General features: G+C 36.6%; 1 protein-coding gene across 4 annotated transcripts in view; it reads right to left on the bottom strand.

Annotated features, from left to right (window-relative positions):
* Positions 1-21194, bottom strand: part of FMN1 (formin 1) — a 176481-nt gene that overhangs the window by 144868 nt on the left and 10419 nt on the right. For 3 of the 4 annotated variants that reach the window (XM_036384217.2, XM_054515198.1, XM_054515197.1), the window contains exon 2: positions 18946-20956. In XM_036384217.2, the coding sequence (XP_036240110.1) occupies positions 18946-20854 (1909 nt within the window). In that variant the 5' untranslated portion in view covers positions 20855-20956. Of the gene's footprint in view, positions 1-18945; positions 20960-21194 lie in introns of all 4 variants that reach the window. The other variant, XM_036384216.2, reaches the window with a different exon arrangement.

Genomic DNA, 21194 nt, shown 5'->3' with positions numbered 1-21194 from the left:
TATTAAATACTACAAAAAACTTCAAAATACCTGACAATTCATATATGTTTTTCTTAAAAAGTAAGCATATGCTAAGTATCTTGTGGGGCTATAAAATAGATAATGATAATTTTCCAAAATCAGTTGACATCTCTTTTCAACTTCATTACCTGAAGTAATTTCTATGCAATCAGAGCATATACCATATTTGTTATAGATTACACTCAAAGTAACTACCAAAAATGGAAGCATTCCTAATACTGAAATTGCTGTTGTGGGGAGTGTTTCACTGTGACTTTTTACAACTAGTTCTCTCATCTGTGGTATTTGCCAGTAAGCTAAAGAATGTGGAGGATGAGACCAATGTTTAAACTTTTTATTCCTTATTTTGTTTAGCAAGATTTGACCTTGCAAGAAACATTTTTGAAAATATGTTTTCGAAATGTGTAAAAATGTTTAGAAAAATATGTTTAGAAATATGTTTAGAAATCTGTACCTAGTGCAATTAGGAAAATGAAGAACCATATAGAAAAAACTTTTCTCTTTTCTCGTGTGCTTTTTATATTTCTCCTTATACACTGGTTCTCACCTCTTAGTCATTAGAAAGGTAAAGTCACCACCAAAAAGATTTGATTTGGGCATTAGGTAAGTAAAAAATTAATGACAGTAGGAATGATTTTAAATCATTTGCATCATGTACCTTACACTTCAAAATTTTGTAAGTTGCCTAAAATAAGCTTTAACATCAATGCATCTACTTGTAGAGGTCACTTAGGCCAGCCACCTCTACATTGCATTCCTGTCATTACATAAATATTTTAGTGCAAATATTAAGATTTGATATAATGAAGTATGGATAGAAATATACAAAAGCGCCAGAAGCAATAATCAAAGCCTGTATAACCAGGGACATTATCGACAGCAGCAAAATTAATTAACACTGAGCATGTTATTTATAACTAGACCATGATTCATCAGTGAAAGACTGCACTGTGATAACAGGAGAATGCACACGGCCTGCATGGCCTGTGCTCTTCCTTCTCCTCTTGGAATAACATTGCATTACGTGGGACAGTCTTCTGCCTTTTATCCAACAGGAAGGCACACAACAGCCCAAAATATACTGAAAATCAGGAAACCAGGAAAATAGGCAGCAACCTTGCTTAACATTAATTAAAAAGAAAATACATAAGTCTTTACAGGAAGAGGATCACCTGTTTTATGACCAGTCTAGCAGAACCTAAGAGATGTAGTCAGGATTTAACAGCTAGTGTCTCCTTTTCTCTATAACCTCATTCTTAATGCTGTCCAGACTGCTTTAGCATATGCATTACCTTGAGTGAGAATGGTAACATTCTGTGAATGTGCAGAATCAACCTAGACTATACTAAAACCTTTGGCACTGAATCCCACAGCATTCTCCTGGAAAAACTGGCAGCCCATGCCTTGGATGGGTGCACTCGTCACTGGGTAAATAACAAGCTGTATGACCAGGCCCAGAGTGATTATGGAGGAATTACATCCAGCTGGTGGCTTGTGACAGTGGTATTCTCCCAGGCTCAGTACTGGGACCAGTCCTGTTAAATACATTTATAACAACCTGGATGGGGGGATCAAGTGCACTCTCAGACAGATTACAGGCAACACCAAGTTAGGCAGGAGAGTTTATCACCTGAAGGGCAACAGGGCTCTGCAGAGGGATCTGGACAGGCTGGATCCATGGACTGAGACCAGTGGTATGGGGTTCAACAAGGCCAAGTGCCAGGTCCTGCACTTGGGTCACAGGAACCCCAGGCAGCTCTACAGGCTGGAGAAGAGTGACTGGAAAGCTGCCCAGCAGAAAATTATTTTGGCCTACTGGTTGACAGCCATGATGAAGTGATGATGATGCAGCCTGAACATGATTCAGCCTGTGCCCAGGTGGCCAAGAAGGCCGATGGCATCCTGGCCTGTATCAGCAACAGTGTGGCCAGCAGGAGCAGGGCAGTGATTGTCCCCCTGTACTCCACATTACTGACACTGCACCGCAAGTCCTGTGTTCAGTATTGGGCATGTCATGACAAGAAGGACACTGAGGCTCTGGAGGGAGTCCAGGAAAAGGCAAAAGAGCTGGTGAAGGGTCTGGAGTACAAGTCTTGTCAGGAGCAGCTGAGGGAATTTGGGTCATTTAGCCTGGGAAAAAAGGGGGAGACCTTTTGCTCTCTACAACTCCCTGAAAGGTGGTACTGGCAGGGTGGGGCTTGTTCTCAAAAGTAACCAGCAACAGGACAAAAGAAAATTACTATAAGCTGTACCAGGGAAGCTTTAGGTTGGTTATTAGGAAAACATTTTTCACTAAAAAGGTTGTTAAGCATCGGAACAGGCTGCCCAAAAAAGTGGTTGAGTCATCATCCCTGGAGGGTTCAAAAAATGTGCAGATGTGGCACTTACAGACATGATTTGATGGTGGACTTGGCAGTGCTGGGTTAATGGTTGGACTCAGTGACCATAGTGGGTTTTTTTTTCAACCTAACTGATTCTGTGATTCTAAATTAGTAAGTGAAAAATTGCATCCAGGAAACGTAAAATGCATATTTGTATCCGTAGAATCACACAGTTCTGAGTCATTAAGAAAATTTCCATCCTCTTCTGCAAAAGCATCCAAATAAATATTTACATCCAATCATAAAAGAAATAAAGAAGTCGGTCTGACACCTAAAATTATTTGATAATTCATGTTCCAAAGATCTACAACTATGTTGTTCCACGTGTGCTGTAGCAACTTTTTCTGCTTTACTCTGACAGGAAAAGAAAACAAGCAGTGGTCAGATTCTGAGTGGCAATATCTCAGCATGAGAACAGTTACCAAACAGAAAAAGATTACCTTAGTTCACACACTTGCTAAGTCTGGCATCAGTACACCCCATGTCACTATTGACAGGGTCATGTTGAACCTAAATCAGTTAACATCACATAAATTTTCAAAAGGTTCAGCTGACCCTTGTCTAATTCAAGTATTTCTAAATGCCTTTTAGTGCATCATGAGCTTACAGAAACTCCAAAGACCTGCTATGCTTCTGTTAATGAAATACCATCCTTGTGATGTTTGAAGCACAATCAATTAATCTTATAGGCATAGACAGACATATACTGAACTTTACAGTGTTAGGAAAATTGGATGACTGAGCAAAGGGAATTGATCACCTATCCAGCAAATTTTCTGAGTTTTTAAAAATGTCCAAGTCCTGTTGTCAAGGAAAAAGATTCTGGATAGGATACAATTTTTGTATATACTCACAGTGAACTCTCAATTAAATAGGTTGTATGTTTACTGTAGCATACCATGACTCAAAAACAGGCATCAATTCATCCAAAACCTGAGGAAAGCAATATAACCATATTCATGGGGCACTGAGATGTGTTTTTCACATTTCCAGTCAGCACTTGTATAAAAATTTGAGCTGTGTCACTGACATTGCCTTGTATACTTCTTACCTCTAAACTTAAATGGCAATACTGAATAGCCTACTTTACTTTTTTTTTTTTTAAATATTATCCACTCTTTTATTTTATTTTGGCATTCCAAAGCTTCACTTGCTTCAGCTAATCATAAGCTCACTGCATTAGACATTGGACAAGAAATCAGTTTCAAAAAACCTAATCCATCAGCTTTGTTCTTAATTAATTTATTTTTTTAAATTCTTTATTCCTTTTCCTTGGAACTTAGGAAATTTTAAGTCGGATTTAGTTCACAACCACTGGACAGGTTTTCCCATTTACAAAGCTGTTGAATACTCCTTACTTTCACAGATTTCACAAGAATTGAGAGGTGAACAGTAGTTCTGAAAATAAATTATGCCACCTATATAGATACTGTTACTTGTGAAAACATGAGGGTGTGGAAGTGGTAATAGATCGCTTAAAGTATTTTAAACTTTCTTTGAATAAATTAACGGTTCAAACTATTTCTCTTTTACATTTACGCTTTTCCTCGCATCTTGGGTTTTTTTGTAAACATGTATTGAGATGTACCTGACATGAATAGCATGTGAGCTCAAGATTAAATTACAGTGGCATCCATGAATGACTTCACTTCAACTGTTAAAAACTTTTGCCAACTGAAAATTCTGCACTCAAAGAAGATGGTGTACTTTTAGCATTTTCATTCTACTGTCAACACTTTGGTGCACTTCAGGTTGGTATAGAGGAAAGACAGAAAAATCCAACCCTATCCAATCTTTTCAGCCACTCAGTTTTACAATCTCTATCATACATCTTTTCAGTTATCTTTAGGGTTTTTCTCCTAGGCTAAAGACAATATTTTTGTGCTTTAAAATATCGTGTTGTCTTTTCCTGAATATGACCCAGTATTACCACATACTTTTTGAGACAGAGAATGAGAACTGCAAGATATTGTAAATGTGACAGCACTAGATCTCATGAAGCAGAATAATGTTTTTGGGGGTTACTTCTTCTCTAAAAATTCCCAATTTGCTTCTTTTGAAAGTTATTGAGTTTTCAACAAACATTTACATGGGATTATCTGTCAAGATTTAAAGCTCTCATTGGTGGAAGAAAATGGCCAGCTTCATTTTATATATAAAGTGAAATTGTAAGGGGGTTTTGTGCATGGCTTCCTATTTATTTCCTTTAAGTTCACCTGCCTTTTTCTACTTAGTAAATGCTTTCTACAGTTCTTCACAGCACTTCTCCCCAAATATCATGATATGATATTCATTGACTAGAGCAGTATTCCTGATCCTCAGAGAGGTCAGGCTGGATATTAGGGTATGCAGCCCCAGGGATAGAAACATCGATTTTACAGCTAGTGATGAAGACTGACTAGGACTTGGTTAACTCTTGGGATAAAGAGGGGAATGAAAGGCAAACAGCACAGTGGAGGAGGTTTCAGAACTCAGGAGGATATGGGCTACTTTAGAACAACTACTTTTCAACATCACTCATTTCCTTTATTTTTCAGTGTGATTCAGTACAGGACTGGCTAATTATAGCAAACTTAAAATTGCAGAGCAGAAATGATGCAAAAAAAAATATAAAGAGCTGGAATGTTACTAGTTACCACCTACATTTCTTTTTAATACAGTCCGTATTTATTCATATTTTAACAAGTCTCTGCCAAAATGACAAGCAACATTTCACAGTCTCAACTCTGACACATCTACATGTTAAAACTAGTCAAATTTGGAGACAGCTTTTTATTTTCTTTAAAGTACTTTTTTGGGAAAGACATTTTTTCAGTATATGGCTGTTTGCATAATGTCTGCAAGATAGTACGTGCATGTTCAATAACATGTGTGTCAAAATAACTGTATAAACAACCAGAAGAGGCCATGAGCATCTCAGCTTTATCAAGGCTTTCTTGAACTCAAAGTGTTCTATTACAAAACAAAAGAAAACACTCTTCATTATGTAACCTAGACCTTTTGATTGGCCTCAGTTTGGTCAGGCAAAACAAAGCCTTAGATGTCTAAGTACCTAACAAGTGGTCTGCTTAATCCCCTAGAACATATTTCTGTTATTCAATCCACTTTTGCAAGTGTTTTATGCAGTTATATTACACTACTGAGGAAAAAAAATAAGCTGTATTCTTTTGAAAGTTCAGAGCCTAATTAAAAGGTGGCTCATTAGCCAAATGGATTTTTGTCACATGAAATTTTTCACTGGGTTGCTAATGAACCAGATATAAATACCAGTGACTACTGCAATCCAGCAACCTCAAGGCTGCCAGTATTATTACATTTACTTTAAATGTAAAATTACAACTTTGCAAGTGTGGGCCACCTAGCATATAATTCTGTTTTGGAAAGCATTCCTATTTAAATCAATCATAAGCATATGCTCTCTGTCATGCTTTGAGTTAAGCCTGCATTCAGTGCTGTTCTTGAAAAGGGTGGTTCTCCCTTTCAAGGCACACTGATAACACACGCCATTCTGAAGAACACGCTATAGGAATGTGACAGCAAAATGCTATTGGTCATATTTCTGATTCATATGAAAAATACACTTCCTATTTTAAAATTCTTTCATCTTCAACATGTAGATGCCAAAAGAACCAAATGAAAAGCATAACTTCCTTTTATTTTTGTGCTCATAGTTCTGTTGTAACAGTAAACCTGTTATGCACATTCTGCACTCTGGCTAAAGACCTCTAAGGTTTGTCCTCCTGATCCCTATAGTAGTGTCACCTAGAAGTACAATTAGTTTCACTTGATCAATTTTCTGCTAGGATTAAAAATAAAAAGGGGGTGCTGTATCTGTGGACTGAGGACCATAAAATCATTTTCCAGAAAATCCCAACATAGTCTGTTAAGTTTTATGGTTAAAAGTCAAATGAAATACCTTACTGCTGTGACACAGAGACAATGACTCAATCATACTTAAGTAGAAATGTAATGCAGAAATAGAGGTAGTTCCCAGGAGAAAGAATACAGAGTTAAATAGAGTTCAATTTTTAGAACAATGAACAATGACTACAAAGCACCAAAACGTATGATGATAGTCTAGACCTAAATTCAAATGCATTTTTAATTTTTTTTTCTGAAGGAGTAAATCCATTTTTAATAGTTTGGCTAGATGAAGTTAACAACATTGCTGCAATAAAATGCTCAAACATAATTTACAATACAATTATTTGGACTCGATTCCTAAACGAATGTTAGATGCCAAAATTAATTTACCCCAGTCCACAAAGGTGTGGATCATTCCAGGTCAGATCTGCCAGCTCTGAGTCTGTGCCTCAGACACCCCTAAGGCACCTAAAATGTGTCTTTTTCATTCTACACAATTTTGCATCCATTCCAAAGATCTTGTGCAATAAGGAGGTAACATTCAGCATTCCTTCCTTTCATTTGTGAAATTATCTTACAGGTAATTGCCCAGCATATTGAAAAGGGTGGCAGAGATCATTTTGTGTGAACAAGCAAAGTATGAGCTTGTTTCAAAAGGTGCAGATAGGGTGTAAGTCAGATGAAGGAGAAAAGTAATGGAAATGAAGGAGACGTGATGAAGGGGTTGTGGGAGTGTTTTAAGGATGACTGCTGAGTAAGAAAGCAAAGCAGCATGCTACTATACAAGAAGATGGGTGGAAATATTTCCCTGACTATTCAAAGTCATGACTATTTAAATATTAGTATCATTAGATGTTGTTTTTAGCAGCCAAAGCTGCTAAAGCAGACCTGAATTCCAAGAAACCTTTCATTTGTTCCACTGGAACACCCAGCTGTCATCATTTGCACATTTAATATCAATTTCAATGAATTACACATAAGAGAATTCAACCCTCTGATGACAGAACTGCAACTTACTTTACAAAGTTAATTGAACCTCCTTTTATGCTCAGTCTCACTGGCCATCCACATTATTAATGCCTCAAGCCCAGGCTGTGTCACAGCCTTGCTGGTAGCCTGGAATCCCCTTTGAGGCTGTAGTCACACCTAACCCACACCAGGAAAGCTTCAGGTTCTTCCAAGCTCCGTCCCACAAGAGTGGAATGACTGCAACCCACTGATGTGAGAGAAACTGTGTAGCAGCAGCCATGCCACAAGGACTCTGACAGATGTATGAAGTCTGTGCAGACATATCTTAGCAACTGCAATTCTGCAAGTATTCTTCAGGCTCAGGCTTCTCTTTGAACTGCCTGAGTATCCCTGCAGTGAGTCTCATAAACTGGAAAAGCAGTGGGTGGCTAGTGTGGGCTAGACATGCCATGCAAACACACCCTATGTGACTCCTCTCATACAAAGCACCTACATTACTATAAGTGAAATACAATTATGAAGACGAGGAAAAAATAGGACTAGAAAGTCAATTTGTATGGTTAGAAATACCATGGATGATGGGGGAAAAATTCTCACTTATTTAATTTATTAAAAAAAACCCCAGACTTCTGCCTATTTTTGATAAAAAACATTTCACTTTGGAGGAGTTACAAAAGAAAGCCTTTCACTGTACTTAGCTGTCTCAAAGGTATCTCCTCAACAGAAGAGAGATCTCTAGCAAAGTGTCACCCTGGAAATCTGAAATAGCTTCTAACTACAGCTTATTTTCTGCTAGCCTTTGAATAAAGCCTTTAAATTCAAAGTTCTTACAGGAAACCAAAATCTGATAGAATGGAAACAAACCTTTTGTTTTGGTTTCAAGGTGAAATGGTTTAAATGTTATCCAACCACTTTGATGAAAAGGACTTGACAAATATTCAATGCCTGATGAGACAACAAATAGGGCTCTTTGGACTAATTAGGTCTGGCCTCTTTTACTAATCCACGGATTGGAGAAAAATTCTCAATGTGGATTTAGACTGACAAACCAAGCAACAAAATTAGAATTTTTTTTCCCCATGATACAACAAAACATTGAAATGGAACACTGCCAGTCATACTAAAGATAAGATGACAAGATAGAAACCTGAAGGCTAAAAGGTAAGAGATTTTTGAAAAAAGTGAAAACCTGAAAAAGTATGCCCTAACATTTTTATTCTCATCTTTGGATGAACAACATCTTTCGTTTTTGCCTAACTAAGTATAACTTGCATAAATAAGTATAAAAGTGGAATACAAATTAATCACAAGAAAAAAAAAATGCAAACAATTCCTGGGAATTTATATAGTGATATTTATCTTACTTATAATACTTAAAGCTATGGTTTCACTATGTATCAGATTTAAAGAATAATGTTGTAGTAGACTAGTACAAAAATTATTAGATCCATATCCCATGAAAGAAGCATATGAAAGGAAATTAGGTTTGAAAAGCATGATAAGTAAGTACTGAGATTTTGTACAAGACTGTTCTTTTGGCCTATACAAAAAGATGCATTGCCATCTTCTGTTCTTGGAATATTAATTGGAGTTTATTATTCACCTGGAAAATAATTTTCAGAAGGCTGCTACTTCTGAAAAAAAAATAAATTGTTTGTTTGGGATTTTCTTTGATTAAATTTTAGTTCTATGAAAGCTGGAATTTTCCAAAAAGAAGAAAAAATTCTGAGTGGCATGACTTCGTATAACTGTCAAATACATGTGCAAGTTTAAACTATAATGCCTATTGGAAAATGTACAAGCAACTGTATATAAATTATATTACATTATATTATGCATAGCTTTAATTATATTTTAATATGAATTTATTTAAAAACATATACTCTCAAAAATTGAGTAATTTTTATTTTAATAACTTTTTCAATATATTTTTCATATTTGAAGAATATAATTTCTTAAGACAAAAAAAATTTGACTGAAAAATCAGAAATTATGAATTATCTGAAATTATCAGAAATGTGAGCATATGCTCAAATTTACAATATATTGTAAACTACATTACTGACAAAAATATATACTCTAGAGGAAAGAGAAGATAACTTCTAAATTTTAGTTGTTATTGTAAGATGAAATGGCTCAATGCCAGCTGCTTTACAGGCCATATACATATATGTTTTAAATAAAATTAACGCAGAGAAAAACACCCCGAAAATTTTACTTTCTCCAACAAACTGAACAAAGATTTAGATTTCACTTATGCAACAGTAACTATCAGACTCAAATATATGTTAACAAAATGTTAGTTGAGGGACTACAAAACCACTGACTTCAGTGCTGCATAAATTAAAAGAAGCCATTTTTTGAGTAATCGTTACAAAGATCTTGGAATGACTACTGCTCACTAATGGTCCAAGTTTACCCCAGTATGCTTAAGAAAATTCTGCAGCTTTTAAATATGCCTGCCTTAGCAGCTGTAGTGTTCAGTTTCTCTGGGCATGGAAATGAAGCTATTTGTTCTAAGTGCACAGACAATATGAATCAGATGCCATACACAAATTATGTATATGAGTTAAGTGTGATTAACATCTTAGGTCACAGAGAGCACCTGGTATTTTGCAAATAGTAACAATTAAACCAGCTGGGAGCAGGTTGGGAGCTGAGGGTGTGCCCTCCAGCCCTGGCAGCTCCCAGGGCTACTAGTCTTGCTGCTGAAAAATGGGAAGTGTTAGGGGGCAAAAGGATGGGAATAACCAGTTTTAGCTTTTCTACAATTCATGACTCAAAAATAGGTTCATGCACTCATAGAAGGAATAACTTTCTGTTTGCCAAACTCCCCTGTAATTCGGTTTTGTTAGTTTTACTTATGTTTCTGTAATAGAAACACTGAAGCTTAGAGAAAAAGAATCACTTTACTTCATTTTGTACACATACTAAGAATTATTTTCTATTCATAAATATTTGATGGTTTTGGTGACTTAAGAGGTTCAGATTTGCAGGGGTAACAATCAATAAACAGTTCTACTCATGAGATAGGCAAACAAATACTGAAATGACTGAAAATGTTAAACACTAGAAACTCAGAACACCTTCTCCCACTAAGTCAGATTTTCTAGAACACATTTTCCTCTTAATTTTACAACATATTCAAGAAAAATGAGAGCAAACATGGTAACAGGTTGGCAAAATATTCATCACCATTAATCTTGGCAGTTTTGAACTATCCAAGTCAAAAATCATTAAAATGTGTATTGATAGCAAAGAAATGCTAATTGACTGCTTAGGACAATTTCAGAGAGACCATTGTATTTAGAATGCAAAAATGTCCCACATGCCTCTTCACCATAAAAGCAAACCTTATAAGAAAAAACAATAGCACTTTCCATTTTAACACTTCCAAAATAGGGATGTAAAAAAAAAATGCAGAAAATGACTAAGCACTGAAATCTTTATCACACAGGACATTACAAGTAGCAGTAAATAGAGACTGTCGCTCAGGTAAGGGACTGTGAATTATTTCTATTTCCTTCTTTCCTCACCTTTTGTTCTGGTAAAGATGAATTTCCCATAGCCTTTAAAATTCCTCATATAAAACACATCCAACACTTCTCAACATCTCACCTCTATTTTCTCTGTCCTATTTTTATCTCGCAAATCCCAGCAACAGAACAGACAAGCCTGAAGAGATCTTTGAATATGGTCTAGCAAATCATAAACAGTGCAATTGAGAAGACACCATAATCAAAAAACCAAATGCAAGGGTACTCATAATTTAAGCCAGAAGAAAATTACTCTGACACAGAATTAAATAAATCATTAAACCACTAGGTTCACTATTTTAATGCTATGACTCATAAATAATATTCACTACTTACAGGTATTATTCAAATGTATTATTATAGATTTATGTCACATCTAAATAATGAAACATTATTAAAATTATTTACTGGTATGGGGCACCACAAACACATAAATATAATCTTTGTTAATTTTCAGTATTTTAAAGTATATTTTTAGCAGGGAGTATGCAGAATTTTAAACCACTTTTACAAGCGGGATTTGGTGCCATGTCACTTTTTCAGACAAAATACCAAAGGGTAGCTATTAGAGATTTTTAAAATTTCTAAATACATTATTAAATCATACTTACAGAGATAAATACCTGAATCTGATCTCAGTTTATATATCATCCTGATCCATCAAGAAAATTTCAGCTGAGCCATTTCTATCAACTTGTTTATAGTGGCCAACAGAATAATAAAGATTTAAGAAACAACAACTATCACATTATTCCAGTACTTTACTTCAAGAAATTCTTTTTATACTGATGAGAAAAGAAGTCCATTTCATCACAGTAAGTTTCTTAAACTGAGTGCACAAACTGTATGCCAGAAGGAATGTTTTGGCCTTTTCTCCCCCCATGTAACAGAAAATTGTTAATCTATGACCTGCATAAAACATTAAGCTGTCTCTGGTTTTCCATTCCAATTTAATTCACTTGGTTTCCCCTCACTGATTGCCTTTGACTGAAGAGTCACATGTTTCAAAGAGAGAAGAAAATATAACTGTTGCTTAAGTGTGTCATGCTGAGAAGTCATTCAACTAAAACAGGAGCTATTTGTTCACAGAATCTATGAAGGCCAGTCTTCAGAGGGTCTTTTCAACTCAGAGACCATGTCTTGGACTTCCAGTCCTGCCTACTTTCATTTCAAACTGCCGTAAGTCTGCCTTTCAATGCAGCATTGCCTTACTTTGTGTATTCTGCTACAAAAAGATTTTGGCTTTACTGGGATGAAGTATGAAGGATCTTTTATCATTACCATGTGTAATAAACCTCAATAGAGAATACAGGATGATGTCCTAGAAGGCAGTCACAATATAGTATACAATGAGTAACTGCACTGCATCTAAAAGGAAAACAAAGATCCATTTAACAGCTATGTAGTGACTGTAATTTTACTTAGACATACAATTAGCAAACTTTCCGAGATTACATATTTAGAAAGAATATGTAAACTTAACAGGAAAAATTTTAGGTATATCTTGCAGCTGTATCCAGAAGGAGCAAGAGAAATCCTTATCAAAGAGGCTATCTATCCTAAAGTCCTAAGTGACAGTCAGGATAGTGGTGTTACTCACCGCTCAGAAAGCCAATAGCTGGAAAGATCTTCAGAAATAATTAACTCTGTTTTAGCCACTGAGTTTGTAGGTAACACAATTCCCATAGAATATTAGAGACACACTGGGCTAAAAGAAGCAGTTTAGAGTAGAAGTTAATGGTATTTATAACAGTGAGATGGTAAATTCAAAATTTACATAGATCCACCTGAACTAAAGAAAACACACTTCTACTGTGAGAGTGACTAAACACTAACAGAGGTTGCATAGACAGTTGTTCAGTCATCATGCTTGGAGAAATTAAAAAATCTGCACACAGGCCCATGCAATTTGCTCTTGGTGATCCTGCCTGAGCAGAGGGCTGGACTAGATGATCTCAAGTGGTCCTTTCAGTCTAAATGATTCTGAGATTCTATGATTAATTCTCTCTTCTTTTTTATTTTAATTCTTTTCTTACACTAGTCTCTTAATTCTTAACTCCTTTATAGCATCTTCAAAGAACATTTATTCTGAATAAGATGGGTTTTGTGAAGCAACAAACTCATGTATATTACTTTCATGTGAATTACCTGTGAGAAACTATGCATCATCTTTCCATGTGATCCATATGCAAACTTGCTTCATGAAGTGCATACTTACTGTGGACAGAATGCTATAGTGCTTTTAAAATGCTAATTAGCAATTCTCTGAACCACTTCAATTAGAAAAGATATTTATAAACCTTTCCCTTCCCTATAAAAGGAACATCAAAAACACTATAATAGAATCTGTCTCCTGTTATAAGAGCCTTCAAACAGAGTTTTGTTTATATGAAACTTCATTTTGCAAAACCATGGTTCAGGAACACATCATAAAGCCTTGCTGTTGAATTTCTCTTAAGTGACTATTTGTCCATTTTCAGCTTAAAGAGTAAGTTAGGAAAAGACAAAATAATATTCCAATATTCCAATACCTTGATATTTATTTTTGCTACCTTCATTACATATCTGGAGTGAAAGGTTGCCTGTATTTTTCAATTACCAGTCTTCTGGCACTGGCACTGCAATAGATTCATTATCATGTACTTAATGACAATATATATCCAACCAAAGCCAAAAGTAAAGCTTCTCACATCCTGCTACTTTAATGCTGGAAATTTAAATGGATGTGTAGAACTATAGACTGTAGAACTGCCATATTTGTAGAATCAGAGTGTTCTTCACATGGAAGTAAGCCATGTTTACACTGCAAACAGAAATTAATGCAGGAAAACTGGGATAACCCAGTTTTAGCAGGCAGTTGAAAGACCTAAGGAGTAGGGCAGCTCTTAGAGGACAGATATGAAACAGTGTTTCACCAGCCACCAAGGAGGGAACTATCAAACTGAAAGTATCATTTTGGGCTTTTCACTCCCTTCAAGATCTTGAGGATTAAAATACAATCTTACACCAATTCAATAATAATACTTATTCAAGTATTTATCATATAGTAAACAGTTCTTTATAGGTTAAACTACTTTTTTACTTTGAGACTGCAAAGTTGATCTGCCAGGGATATCCATTAGCAATTGGCACATTTCCAAATGGCAGTGCATAATTTTTGACAACCATACAAAACTACCAGAATGCTTGTTTTCAGTTCTTTCTAATGGAAAGTGAACTGCTGCCATAAAATTCTCATTGGCAGAAACAAGCAAACACAACATTCTCCATCTAATAATCAGCAGGGACAGGGATAGATGCATCTGCAATTGTATCCAGAATATATAGCAAATAACTCATCAGTAAATATCTTTAACTAGTCAATTAAAAAAAATTATTTGAGAAATAACCTAAAAAACTTATATTCACCAACCTTTTCAAGCATTTAAGATTCCTTCCCTACAACACAATAAGCATTATAATTTTGAAGACCTTAAATCCAGAACTCTACCTCACTTTTCTTTTTCTTCCTCCCTTGTCTTCTCTGCATTTCCAAAATTTCATGATACTGCACAATGACTTAATGAAACCTCAGCAAGCCAGACAGATTTATAGCCACAATGTACATTCTAATGGTTAAAGTTTCTTTTGCAGACTTTCCCAATAAAACAAAAATAAAAATTATCTTGTCTCTTATCAGCCATGTTCTACTTGTTTTGTGATACTCCATAAATGTTCTCTTGATACTCCATAAATCACAGCCAAGGTAACACTCTCTACTCAGTCTTGGAGTTCCCCTTTCTCACTCGTCCTCCATCTCTTGTTCTTCCTGCTTCAGTATTAATAGCACAGTCCCTCCATATCTTCATCCAACTTGATTCTTCTCATTTCCCACTCCTAACAGCTTCTGTTTTAGCCAGTCCCAGCCAGCCTTCTGGCTTCCATTTTTCAGCTGCAACTGAGATTTTTGGGGATCAAATGATTCCCTGCAGGAGGGGTGGTCTTGCCACTTGTCCTTTCTGCCACATTTGCATGCCCTCTCTCACCCTAGCAGTGGTTATAGTCAGCCCACTGCAAGCTGTTCAGCTCACTCAACCAGCTAAAGCTACTCACCTCCCTCCTTGCTGGCTCTGTTTTCAGCTTGCCTAATGATTTAACTCAAATTACCAAAAAGCAGGAAAAACACCAAAGTTGTTGGAGAGAGGGGTTGAAAAGTGAAGAGAGGAAGCCTTCAATGGAAGAAGGAAGAGAGTAAGAAGACAATGGGCCTGTCTTTTCAGTCCCATAAGTCTCAGCCATTTTACCTGACAAAAACCTTAATCACTCAGTTCTATCCCAAGTTTGGTTTCGTTTCTCTACAGTCCTACTAACTTTGGATTTCTGTGTTTTCTGGGTATCTTCTTCCTTCACATCTACTAGATAGCAAAAATGAGCATTATTCATTGGCTGGGGATAGGGTAACATCATCCTTCTCATTTGTTCCCTTTCTTGCTTTCACCATTCCCCCTGGGCATCTTTTTTTCCACATTGGGAGTAAAATATATATCAGAATAACCCTTGCCAGTCACTGTCCTGGAAGCTATGTCATAACCAGTGATTTTTACTTTTAAGTTTTCTGCTCTGAATCAAATTCACTTCAATAACTGCTAAAAATTCCCCTAATCTTCTTTCTTTAACAGGCAATACTTAGTATAATGGTTTATTGATGTCATGCAGTACTAAATTGATAGAATAGCTCTGAAAATCTTCTCCCTAGTTTTTTTTACTACTGTAGAAACTTGAGAGAGAAGCAGTGACAGGAACTAAAAGGTCTCAGAAAATCTTTCCCTGAGAAAATGCATCTGTTATTCAGATGTATTGAAGATATTTTCAAAGGCCTCTGCAAGACTACAAAAACAATACGTCATATTAGAGCAGAAAAAATTTCATACAGAAATGCAGGAATTATGTTTCTGAGGATTTAATAAATTTCATTCGATGATAAATTTTAGTGCTTGTACTTCTGGTTTTGCTGCTTGTAACTGAGGAATTTATCATTTGAAAGCCCTAAGTTATTCTAAAGCTTTTTCTTAGAATTTGATAATTCAAATAGAACTATTGCATGCAAATACAAGAATTTTGATTCCCAGTCCCACCTACAGAGAAAATTGCCAAGTAATTATTGTTGAACTATAAATTATTCCTAGTTAACTATTAACTTACTAAGATGAAAGCTGTGGCCTATTCCCATGGCCAATAGTTGCACTTCAACAAGAAGATCCAGTAAACTGTACTTTCAAATTAACTACTAATAGAACTTTGTGCATTGAAACTATTATACATGTGCCATATATGTATCTATATATCTATAAAGAAACGGAATTTGAGAAAAAGTGGAAGTACAGAAGTCAGGCACTCTGCATTAGGTGCTTCAGTTTTGACTAAAGGAATATTCGCCAATTATTGAGAAAGTCTGTGAAGAATCCTGATTCTTCACAGATGACAAGAAAAGAGAATTAAAATTATGTGTAGAGCTGTATGATGAGTCCAACTTGTAATTTAAACTAATAAATTAGAATATCTAACTAATTAATGAAATTTTCCAAATACAAAGCTACACAGGTAACAACAGGTTCCAAAAGCTTTTCAGGAAGAAGTAGTGCATACTATGACAGCAATGGAACTTTGAAAAGATATACAAAAGGCCATTATTTTTGCCATGAAGCAAATCTTTCAATCAACCTGACTGATAAAAAGTTGACCAAAATTATCCATAATTCTTAGAGTCATTGTAGATACCTACACAATTTAATAACTGACTGGAATTGAAAGAAAACATTTCACAGTAACACCCCACTGGAGACAAATCTGAAAAATAATCTTGAACTCTCCTCCTCACATATGAGAGGAATTTGATAAGAATCAATCTGATAAGAATCAAAGGAGTGCAGGTTTATAACTGTAAATCTTAATATCATTTACATTAACTAAAATTGGAGGTACATCATTTGTCTCACTGAACTATAGTCAGTTAGTTATTATTCATGTATGTTTACAGAAGAGTGGTATTCCACCCAAATGCTCTGTCAAGATGAATGATTCCACCCCTGGCTCAGATGGAAATGTAAGTCATTATCCCAGATGCAGAGACATATCTACAGTATTATATATGCCAGCAAAATAGGGAATTTTTCCTTAAAGTCACAGATTTTTCTGACACACCAGTAATAATGCTAGCATGCAATCATACTTGAAAAAAAAACACAAAACAAAACAATAACAAAAGAAAACAAACCTTGTGATATTTTCTGTCTGTATTAATGTGTCCAGGTAAATGTAAACAAGAACTAAAATTGGGCTTGTTTGCTTCTCTTCTCTTCACAACGATGTTTCTGCTTAACAGCCAGGATTTTCAGCCAACAGATGCCATTAGTATGTATGTGTGTTGTTTTGTTTCTTGTAAAACCATTGTGGGTTAAGCCCAGTGGGAAAATAAGCACCACACAGACTCATTCCCTTCCTCCTCCCTTTCCCCAAGTGGCATGGGGGAAGAGGCATGGAAAAACCCCAACAACTGGGGGTCAAGATAACAAACAAAATTTTTGTTTAATAAGTGAAAGATAAGTAGAAAAAGAGGGAAGAAAAAAATGAAACAAGTGATGCTACAGCAATCACTCACCGCCTCCCATGGGTAGACTGAAGCCCTGCCAGGTCCCAGGCAAAAGATGGCTAACCCCTCTAAAGCCCCCCTCTTTGCACTTTTATTCCTGATCATGACGTTATGTGGCAGGGAATTTCTCTTTAGTTAGTCTGGGTCATCTGTCTGGTTGTGTCCCCGCCCAGCCCATTGTGCAGCCCCTGGTCTATTCACTGGGGGGATGCAGAGTGAGAAACAGAGAAGGGATTGATGCTGTGCAAACACTGCTCAGCACAAGCTAGAACATCCCTGTGTTATTGAGACCGCTTTCATCACAAATCCAAAACACTGCTCCATACAACCTGCTGTAAAGAAAATTAACCCTATCCCAGCCAAAGACCAGTACAAGAGTACAGCATCATAGGTACAGTTCCACATCCAACAATTCTAAATGATACAATAAGTTAAAAAAACCTAATGTAAAACAGAAAGAAAAAGATTTTCTGTGCTACTTTATTCTTATAAAGGGGTGAAATTGCTGGTTTTGTCAGCTAAAGCAGCTCACCAAAAGGTACAATGAGTACAAGACGTAATGAGAGGGGTAGGACAGCACAGCACAACAAGAACCAAGAAAGGAATGAAAGAAGAGCATAGCACCCATCTTTTCAGCCTTTTCAACTCACCAAACTCACCACACTTAAATTTGATTTAGTCTTGAGTGGAACTAGCACAACTTCTAGAAGCAGCTGGCATAAATGCAAACCTCATAGGCAGTATTAAACACCCTCTGGTGACCGTAATGGTTTCACATCCCTACACACCTCCCATTTTGGAATCCCCCTTTTGTGTCACTTTGCTCTGCCAGCCCCCCTGTAAGACAGAGGGACCAGTCTGAGCCACACCTAGATCACTGCAGAATTAGGTCCTTCAGCCTTCCCTCTCCTTAAGTTAAAAATGAAGACTATAGATGCTGATCATCTAGCTAACAAAAATAATTATGCATTTTTACACAGTATATCTTTATAAATAAACCCATGCACTGTACTCAAATACATTGTAACAGGACTCCTGCATGCCATCATTTTAAAAACAAGCCTTTTCTTACAGAATTTACATCAACCTTGTAGCTAAATGGTCAAAGCACCAGTCCTATACTTTAAGGCACTGTTGAAAATATGCAGAAAATATTCTATCAGTCAAGCCAAACAAGCAAAAAGAACATATTGGAGAATAAATGTTACCATAACACTTTGAAAGACTAGAACACAGCACAGGAAAAGCAGTAAAATAAGCATGTGAGCTTTTTTCATTTCATACAGAAAGATTTTCCCTTAACTTTGGCTAAGAGGTCATTCAGTAACACAAGACTGAAAATAAGCTGTCAAAAAAATCTATCTTGAAACCTTTTATAGCTGTAACCCAGTCTGTAAGTAGTAAAAAATAGTTTTTTAAGCTAACATGGTATTTATTATTACTAGCTAGTATTAAAAAACCCAAAGCAAACAAACCCAGAAAACCCTCCAAGACTTTCATGCTTGGTTGATTCTATTAGTTTAAAAATATGTGAAATAGGACTGACCTGGACAGAAACTCTGCTGTGTCCGAGTAGTTAATTTTTCTTGCACAGCACACTTTTCAAAATGTCCTGCAGTTGCATTCTGATGTAGGCCCCGTTGTCTGCTGGCAAATCCCAATTCTCCAGGATCAGAAAACTTCCGATAAAATGGTGGCTCCAAATCACTGAAAGAGAAGTTTATAGCACCGTGCCTTCCATGGCCATAGTCACTGAGCATGGATTCGTCCTCGGTGTTCTGTGTTGGTAGCGGGAGGATCCGGTGGTGCAGCTGCGGGCTGGGCAGTCTCGAAGATAACGGAGAAGGAATAGGTGACATTTGTTTGTGTGTATTAGATAGCGGATATGAATTACTAAAAACATTACTCACTGCTGCTAATGGGGGTGAATGCAGCCTTTTCTCTTCCAGTTTAAGATTATTACTTGTCTGAGGAATATCAGGACTTTCATTTACAGGCAGGTTCAAAAATAAATGCTTGCTGTTTCCCTGGGATACCGTGGTCCTTTTCTCATATGGTGAGCCTGGCAGGTTTTTGTCTACTCTTGTAATTTGTTGCAGTCTCTTCCATTCTGCAGCTTCATCTAAACTGTCGCTCCGGATAACTTTCAGAAGAGCTTTATTAACTGCTCCCACAAGGTTGCATGACTCATCAGTAATGTGCACTCTCTCTGCTTTGTACTGCAAACCAGAGCTGTCTTCCTCCTTTTCCTGCAGCACACTGTTATTAGAGTCTCCAGCAGCTTCATCTACAGAGTACACATCACTTCTTGATATAACCTCGTTATGTGCTCTTGTGAGAACAGAAGTGGTTTTGTTATCTCTGTGAGAGTCAGGCAAAGACTCTGCAGGGGGGTTGGTAACTTTTTCAATACTAGTGTCGAAATCCTGGACTCCAGCAAGAACTGTGATTCCTGGTTTCTCCTTGCATACTGGCTCAGCATACTTGCTACTTTTCAAGACTTTAGCAGCTGCAGATTTACTTAATGTCTCAAGTTTGTTAGACAGACTGTAGTGAGATGAATTCACCAAAGTGGTCCTCTGTTGTACCTTGGTAACTTCAGGAATGCATTCTCCATTATCTACTGGTTCAACTGCAACAACATCGTTGATGTCTTTTGAGCTAGAACTTGGTAAGTCAGCATCCAATTTCACAGCTTTGTTAGTCTTAAGAAAATACCCCTCTTCTATCCACCTTTCTGGTTGTATTCTATTGTCTACTGGTAAATTATCCTTACCTTTTACTGTTAGCCAGCTGGAGGGAGAAAAGGAGCTGGGATAACTCCTGGTAGAAAGTCTTGTGGAGACCATCTTATTTTTCTGTTGCATGTCTTGTGTACTCAGTAAAAAGAGATGTTCATGTATCTTTTTTCCCTCTTTACGATGTCTGATCTCTTCAGAACTCTCTTTCCTTCTGTATTTCCTCAGTTTTTTGTGATTCAAATTGTCTCTCTTTGTAGAATCCTGCAGTAGTAACTCCTGCTGATGTGTAAGAATGGAGTAATTATCACCTTTAAGTGTCGAGACTCCGGAAACATCCTGTCGCTTTTCCTCCTGATGTCCTGCCTTAAGGTCTGGAATATGATGAGAACTCAAAACACTGGATAACAGGTTTTCCTTTTCAGCAGTCAGTTTGTACATTTCATTGAGAAGGTCTTTTGTGGTAGTTTGCTTGAAAATAATAACTCCATGGTCTTTATATGGCCGTTCTCTCAGGGCCATGTCTAACCTCTCCCTCACTTGATAGCAGCCACAGAAACTCTCACTGGTTCTATCCAGAGTTCCAGAGCCCACATAAGTAAATCCTGTGACTTCCCCCTCTGGATGATAGAAGCTGATGTAACAAAGCTCTCTAATGGGTTTGTGCAACAGGAGGATGGTATGTGTGCCTTCCATTATGCTTGCCAAATTAGTCATTCATTTAAATTATGTTCTAAGTGTTCCAAAGCTTGCATGACATAGCATGTGAGGCAGGGAATGGACGGAAGGCATCTGACTAATCTTCAACAATAATATTGTCTGCTGGAAAAAATAAAGAGAAGCCTGTCAAACTTGATTATGGCAAATTTAATAAGACAAATAACAAGCCTGCAGAAGCACAATCTTCTCTCAGTATTTTCTGATACAAAACTTTACCTTGAAAATATGACATAAAAACAATGACATTGCTAACACTTATAGTTGGAGTCAATCTTTATCTCTCATACATCACTCCTCTGTCTGCAGGGTTCTCAGTCAATGCTGTTCCATCAAGATG

This window comes from Molothrus ater, chromosome 6 (assembly GCF_012460135.2).
Source record: "Molothrus ater isolate BHLD 08-10-18 breed brown headed cowbird chromosome 6, BPBGC_Mater_1.1, whole genome shotgun sequence".
Classification (NCBI taxonomy): Eukaryota; Metazoa; Chordata; class Aves; order Passeriformes; family Icteridae; genus Molothrus; species Molothrus ater.
Note: the sequence above shows the minus strand (reverse complement) of the source record. Positions and strands in the feature narration are given on the sequence as shown.